We start from the raw sequence: 8,081 nt of genomic DNA on the forward strand, positions 1-8,081 counted from the left end.
GACAGACAAGAAGCAGCATGTGAGGCTGGGGAAGCAGATCGCAGACCCGCAAACGTTCAGCATAGGAACACCACAAGGCTGCCTATTCTCTCCTCTCCTCTACTCCCTTTCCACAAACGACTGCACCTCCACAGGCACCTCTGACAAGCTTCTCATACGTAGATGTCGTAATTCCCACGACAGCATAGGGAGGGGGTAAATTTTTTTTAAATATTAATTTCATTAGAAGCAATTGTACAAGGAGAAAATAATCGACTTGACAATTATACAATTTCCCCACAGCTTCAGTTTTAACATTTTATAAACTATAAAGTGAATCGGAAAAAAAGAAAAAAGGAAAGAATGGAAAGGAAGAAATATACGAAAAATAATGAAGAAAGCCCCTGAACTGACGAAGAAGTGAAAACAAGCGGAGATGTATCCCACTACCCTTCACTGATGCAAATAACATTGGAGAAAGAGCGCATCCTTGACTGTTATCTCTTGATAAATAAAATTTAGGTGAAAGCATTTGATTTGTCAAAATTCTGGCTGTTTGATTAGTGTATTAAATCTTCACACATAAATGTAACGTTTTCTCCCAATTGAAAAATTTCCACACTGTGAAAAGATAAGACCATTCCACTTGGTCGAAAGGGAAATAATTGTTAGATCTTCATTTATCATTCTCTGCGAAAGGAGGGGGGGGGGAGATTTAAAAGGATTCTGATGGGTAACCTTATCACAAAAAGGGCGGTGGTTATATGGAACATCCAGACAGCAGGGATAGCTGAGACTGGGAGTATCCTGACCTGTAACAACATTTAACACAAGGGGGCAGCCTCGCCAGCCTCGCCATCAGTCTGTCTGTCTTTTCGTCTTCTTTAAAAAAAAAATGTTTAGTGTGTTTCAAAAGTATGTGTCAATGTTCTCTTGTTTGATTTATGTGGGGGGTAGGGGAGGTGGTCAGGAGTAACCCTTTACAATCGCCTTGCACGTTACTGATTTTGAGCCCAACTGTGGGGACGTGAACTTACCATCGGAGCCGATCCTGGCCTGGAATCGACGCTCCAACCTGGGCCTGCTGATTTCATCGTCGAGGAGCTCGCAGTTTCCGGTAGACACCGACGTCGGGACGCTCCAAACGACGCAAAAGGTTTCGACCAACCCCGACCCGGAGCTGAGCCCCCAACCCCCCCTCCCCGGATGTAGGAGCTTGATCGCACCGACCCGGAGGGCACAAACGTCGCCGGCTACGGGAGCCAAGATCGCCCCGTCAACGGACGGCTCGAGGCCACCGACCGCAAGGAAGAGATTGAACTTTTAATCGCCTTCAATCACAGTGAGGAATGAGGAGGAGTCACTGTTGGGGGTGTTTATGGTAACATGTATTTTGTGGGTTTGGTGCTTTCTATTGGTATTACTGTTTGCCAAATGAAATTCCTCGTATGTTGTAAAACATTCTTGGCTAATAAAGTATGATTATGATTATGATTATGTAAGATAGAGTTTGGCATGTACATAGATAGGACAGGTTTGCAGAGATGCGGGCCAAAAGCGAGCAGTTGGAACGAGTGTAGCGGGAAAATGATGTCCGTTAAGGGCAAGATTGGCCGAAGGGCCTATTTCCACGCTGTATCACTATGACTCGCTGACTCATATTTGAAACATCAGGTGGAATCGTGGTTTTCGCAATCATGAGAACTTTCACGGAGATGCACCAGGGTGCTACAAGAGATGGCTTCTGCTATCTGCGAGGATAGTGCACGTGCTCTTTAAACTCGGAAATGATTGTATGTTCTTTTAGAGGATCACAAAACAATGAGGACTCTTGCTAGACTGGATATGTGAGAAACATGTCGCCTTTGCACAGGCGTCAATAATCGAAGGTCAGACGCTTCTGTCCAAATGTCTTGTAAATGTAATGTTGGTTTGTTTAACTTTTTGTAACGAGGGAAGAGAAAGTAGGAGCATGGGGTTGAGAGGGAAAGATAGGTCAGCCAATATAGAATAGTGGGGTAGAGTCGGTGGGCCGAATGGCCCATTCTGCTCCTTTTACTTGTGAATATGTGCTTTAACCTCTTACCCTAGTAGCGGCAGTGCAGGAGGTGTGCGATAGCGGTGGTGGTGGTGGGGAGGGGTGGGGTGGGAGGGGGGGTTGCGGCTGGACAGCGCTGCACGCGCTGGGGGCAGAAGGAAGCGGGAGGTCCTTTGGTCTCCAGGAGCCGGGGCGGAAGGGCGCCATTCCTCCCCAAAACTAAACTAAACTTTTCTGTATTGAACTGAACTAAACTAAATTGTTCTGAACTATACGAACTCAACTCAACTCAAGGCAATGTAACCTAACCCAACCCAACCCAACCCAACCCAACCCAACCCAACCCAACCCAACCCAACCCATCCCAACCCAACCCAACTCAACCCAATCTAACCCAACTTAACCCAACTCAACTAAACACACTTAGCAAGCAGCCGGGCCGGGCACATTAACATCATCTTCAGCTGATCTCTGAATTTACTCTGGGTCACTGTATAAATAAATGTGTTGGTGCAGCAACTAAGCAGCAGAAGCATATTTCCCGCTTCCTCAAGAACAAACACCGGGTCATTGTATCCGGAGTACGTATACGTTCTAGTTATCCGAAAGTACAAATAATGTACCATGTACGTCAGCCAGAGCAAGATGAAGTTACCGGAAATGCTGAATAGTAAAATAATCGACTTCCTGCGGTTCTCCATCTCGGGGTCAGGACCTTTACCGGGGGGCGCGTCATCCCGCAATGATTTGCGGACTCTGCTGGCGGCGACGATGCGTTTGACAGTAAAGAAATTCAGGAACAATATAACCGCGAACGGCAGCAGGGGTGTGGTGATGCGGTCTAAATATGAGTATGCTCGCCACCACGGCGAGGTATAAAAGTTTGGAATTATCCGACAATACCAAGGGAGGTTGTTCACGATGTAAAGCGCTTCGTAAATGAAATACCAGCCGAAGTTCTTCAAACAGCTCATAGCTACAACCGTGGCGACGACGGTCGCTGCCGTTTTTTTGGTACAGTACTTGAGTTTAAAGTTGCGGCAACAAATTGCTACGAAGCGATCGAAGGTGAAGGCGACGGTGAGCCAGACGGAGGCGTCGGTGCAGATGTAAAGGAGGGAATTCTTGACTCGACAGACCCAGGTGAGTGACAGGTAACTGTCGGGAAAGTAAATGGGCACGATGCGTTGTAGAATGACGGCGGTTACGAGAACCATCAGATCCGCCATCGCCATGGCAAGCAGGTACAGAGTGATACACCTGGATAGACCGCACCTCCCCCGCCACAGGATCACCATGGCTACAATGTTAACTGTTGGAAAATGTACAATAGTTAACCTCTGTTATAGTGAGAGCCCGATCGCAAATTGGGGGATCAGATCCTCAGAGCCCGCTTATGTCGATTTCATGTCTAGAAACTCCAGATACTGGTTTACACCGAAAATGGACTCAAAGCGCCGCAGTAACTCAGCGGGTCGAGCAGCATATCTGGAGAAAAAAGAGATAGGTGATATTTCGGGTCGGGACCATTCTTCACACTGAATGCAACTAGAGGGAGGAAAAGTCCAGAACAAAGCAGTGCCTGCAAGAGATGACCAAGGAAGGTGGAGCCCATAATGGTCCATTGTTGGCTGGGGAAGAAATGATAACGAAGCGATGCAGGGATGCGAACAGTGGAAGTGGGAGGACGCATACGGTGGGGGAGGGGTTGGCGGAAATGCGGGAATTGCTGGAAATTAGAGCAATCAATTTTACATGCTGTGTAATTTTCCAATACTAATTAACCACTAATACATTCCACACATTCACAAATATAATAGTTCTGACAATGACCATAGAACAAGCTATCAACACAGACACATTTCAGAAAGATGGAACTGGTCGATCTATGTGTTCCTTGTTCACATCCTCGTATCCCTCTTGTTCGCACGTCTTCCCCAGCCAACAATGTGCCATTGTGGGCTCCACCCTTACTGCAGTCATCCGTTGCCGGCCCTGATTTGTTCTGGCCTTTTCTCGCCTCCGGGTTTCCCACCTCACCATACATTTCCATTATTCAGTCTGAAGACGGGTACCGACCTGAAATGTCACCAGTTATTTTTTTCTCACCCGTTGAGTTACGCCAGCAGTTTATGTCTATCTTCGGTGTAAACCAGCATCTGCAGTTCCTTCCTACAGGCAATCTTCTACCTTCTAAGTAAGAACATAGCCTGATATTATGTCTATGCACAAATCCTTGCCTCCGAGGATACCATTCTTGCTTTCCGAGCATCTGAGTAAGAACTTTCTCTCCGTTCAGGAAACACATTTATTTGTCCTGAATTCCTACCGCCCTTCCAGGAATTGAACCAGGCATTTCGACCCACATGTCAGTGTTGAACATGATTCCAAATCAAACTAATATCCATTGATTCATATTCCTCTATTCCCTGCTTATAGAATATAGAACAGTGCAGCACAAATGCCGGCCGTTCGGCCCACAATGGCTGGGATGAGCATGATGTTAAAACCAACACATATCTCTCCATTCAATGCATATCCACGTACTTATCCAAGGTAATTTTAAGCACCACTATCGTATCTGCCTCCACCGCCACCCCCGGTAGCGCGTTCCAGGCACGGACTACCCTCTGTGTAAAACAATAAACTTGCTCCGCTCATCGCCTTTAAACTTTGCCCTTCTCACCTGGAACCTGTACCTTCTATTCATTTACATTTTCACGTTGGGATAAAACGGCCTGACTACCTTATCTATTGCTCTCATAATTTCACATATTTCTTTCGGGTCTCCCCTCAGATTCCTCCGCATTATCGGAAGAAATAAATGTTTATTCAACGTCTCCTTTTAAAAAAAAAACACACGTCTAATCCGGGCTGCAAAGTGGTAAATGTCTTATGCATCTCACCGCACTGCCAACCAACATCGCCCCCACCCCCTATCCTCAGAAAGTCCCCGTGTCTTTTCAGTAATTTCTCTAACTTCAAGTAACCCAGACATTCCTACTCTGCATCCCTCACCAACCAAGTGGAACGTGCGTCTACTTTTCCGCCGCCAACCAGCTAACAGTGGCGTGTTTCCTTATCATTGTTATTTTTAAACTATATTTCATTACTTGTTTCGTTCTCTCTACATCATCGTATCTAACTCTCGTTTCCCATATCCCTCACCAGTCTGAAGGAGGGTCGCGATCCGAAACGTCACCCTTTGCATCTCTCCAGAAGTGCTCCCTGTCCCGCTGAGTCACTCCACATTTTTCTGTCAGTCTTACGTTAGCTGGGACACCGAGCGCGGCCAGCAACGGACAGAAGATTCCTCCATCCCCACAAAGCCTCCACGTCCGTTTCATGAATGTGGCGCCCAATAACACACAGTGATGTTACGATCTACTCAGAGAGATGACTGCAACTTGCTACTCCAGGCATGTAGGCGGTGTGATATGTTACCTGGGACACCGAGCGCGGCCAGCATCGGGTAGTAAATGGCGTACACAGCGCCGCTCGGCGGTTCGTGCATGTTCCGCCGCAAAAGCAAAGATCACCACTGTTGATTCGTGAACGGTGGTGGAGTCATTATATTCGTCATGGAACCCCCCAAGGAGAAGGTGGGGGAGCGAAATTAGCGGCGTCACTCCCACCGTTTGCAATAACATGCCGGGCGAGAGTCATTTGTACAGTAATAACATTAAATTGTCAGACGTCATCACCAAAACTCAACACAAGAAAGAATAGGTATATGTGAAATGGTCATTACACTCTCTGTCAACGTATATATGAAAATAAATATATTTTGCAAGAATTTTTCCCCGTTGTTGGGAGAATCCAGAACAAGGGTTCACAGTTTAAGGAGATTCACAGTCACAGTCACAGTCACAAATTCAAAGTCACAGGGGTAGGCCATTTGGGAATGAGATGAGGAAAACAAATACATGACAGAAAATAGTTATATCTAAAATTAATTGTGACATTTTATGTCAATGAAAATGACAGAATTTAAAAAATGATCGCGCCCGTCTACCCGGGAACAGATTTAGAGTTCAGGTAGGTTCAGGCGGGCCGAGAGAATGTGTTCATGGAAACGATCGCCCAGTCTACGTTTGGTCTCGCCGATGAGTCAGAGTGCACATCTTCAACAACGGATACAGAAGATGAGATTGGAGAAGGTGGACGTGAACCTCTGCCTAACCTGAAAGGTAGACTGATGGGACTGAAGGCTGATAAATCCCCAGGGCCTTATTTACCCTGACATCCAAGGGTACTTAAGGAAGTGGCTCTAGAAATCGTGGATGGATTGGTGAACATTTTCCAATGTTCTATGGATTCAGGATCAGTTACTGTGGATTGGAGGGTAGCTAGTGTTAGCCTATGTTTTAAGAAAGGCGGGAGAGAGAAAACAGGGAATTATAGACCAGTTAGCCTGGCATCGGTGGTGGGGAAGATGCTGGAGTCAATCATAAAATATGAAATAGCGACACATTTGGGTAACAGTAACAGGATCGGTCCGAGTCAGCATGGATTTACGAAGGGGAAATTATGGTTGATCAATCTTCTGGAATTTTTTGAGGACGTAACTAGGAAAATGGACAATACGGAGCCAATGGACGTAGTGTACATCGACTTTCGGAAAGCATTTCATAAGGTTTCACATTGGCGATTAGTGGGCAACATTAGGGCACACGGTATTGGCGGTAGGGTGGATAGAAAATGGGTTGGCAGACAGGAAACAACGTGTAGGGATTAACGGGTTTCTTTCAGAATTACAGGAAGTGACTAGTGGGGTACCGCAAGGCTCGGTGCTGGGCCCGAAGCTATTTACAATATTCATCATTGATTTAGGTCAAGGGGTTTAAATTAACATCAGCAAATTTGCACATGACACAAAGCTGGGAGGCAGTGTGAACTATGAGGAGGGTGCTTTGAGAATGCAGGGTCACTTGGTCATGTTGGGTGAGTGGGCAGATGCACGGCAGATTAAGTTTAATGTGGATAAATGTGAGGTTATCCACTTTGGTATCAAAAACAGAAAGGCAGATTACTATAAAATGGTTTCAAGGGAAAATAGGACGTAGAATGGGATTTGGGGCGTCCTTGTTCATCAGTCAATGAAGGTAAGCATACAGATACAGCAGGCAGTTAAGAAAACAAATGGCAGGATGACCTTTAGAACATGAGGAGTTGAGTAAAGGAGCAAATAGGTCCTTCTGCAGTTGTATAGGGCCCTAATGAGACCACGCCTTGAGTATTGAGTGCAGATTTGGTTCCCTAATTTGAAGAAGGACACTACTGATATTGAGGGCGTGCAGCGTAGGTTTACAAGGTTAATTCCCGGGGTCGCATGACTGTCATATGCTGAGAGAATGGAGCGGCTGGGCTTGTATACACTGGTGTTTAGAAGGATGAGAGGGTATCTTATTGAAATATATAAGATTATTAAGGGTTTGGACACGCTAGAGGCAACAAACATTTTCCCGATGTTGGGGGAGTCCAGAACGAAGGGCAACTGCTTAACAATAAGGGGTAAGCCATTTAGAACGGATACGAGGAAACCCTTTTTCTCACAGAGAGTTATGCGTCTGTGGAATTGTCTGCCCCCGAGGGCGGTGGAGGCCGGTTCAGTGGATACTTTCAAGAGAGAGCTAGTTCGGACACTTAAAGATGGCGGAGTCAGGGAGTATGGGGAGACGGCAGGAACGAAATACTGCTTGTGGATGATCAGCCATGATCACATTGAATGGCGGCGTTGGCTCGAAGGGCCGAATGACCTACTCCTGCACCTATGTCTATTGTCTATCGGGATCATAAAATGTATTTTAGCATGTTGCTTATTTTCAATGACCATGACTCGTTTCGAACTAAATCATGCATATCGTGTCGGATCATGACTCGGGTCGTGTGGTATGTTGCGATTCAGTTTAGTTTTCTTCAGTTTAGTTTAGGTTAATTTTATTTTCGTCCGCACCAAGAATCAGTCAGAAGGGTTTTGTTTACTTCCTATTCAGTCATAAAAAAAATTATATACATGAATACATTTAAGGCGTCCACATTGCAAAGTTAATAGATAAAGGGT

General features: G+C 45.8%; 1 protein-coding gene across 1 annotated transcript; it reads right to left on the minus strand.

Annotated features, from left to right (window-relative positions):
- Nucleotides 1–2,430: 2,430 nt before the first annotated feature.
- Nucleotides 2,431–5,531, minus strand: LOC116968455 (probable G-protein coupled receptor 139). Its single transcript, XM_033015219.1, has 2 exons — nucleotides 5,462–5,531; nucleotides 2,431–3,329 (listed from the first exon to the last, which is right to left on the minus strand). Exons 1-2 carry the CDS (start codon nucleotides 5,529–5,531, stop codon nucleotides 2,431–2,433), a joined length of 969 nt encoding a protein of 322 aa, XP_032871110.1.
- Between the last annotated feature and the right edge of the window lie 2,550 nt (nucleotides 5,532–8,081).

Source organism: Amblyraja radiata, chromosome 45 (assembly GCF_010909765.2).
Source record: "Amblyraja radiata isolate CabotCenter1 chromosome 45, sAmbRad1.1.pri, whole genome shotgun sequence".
NCBI classification, from domain to species: domain Eukaryota; kingdom Metazoa; phylum Chordata; class Chondrichthyes; order Rajiformes; family Rajidae; genus Amblyraja; species Amblyraja radiata.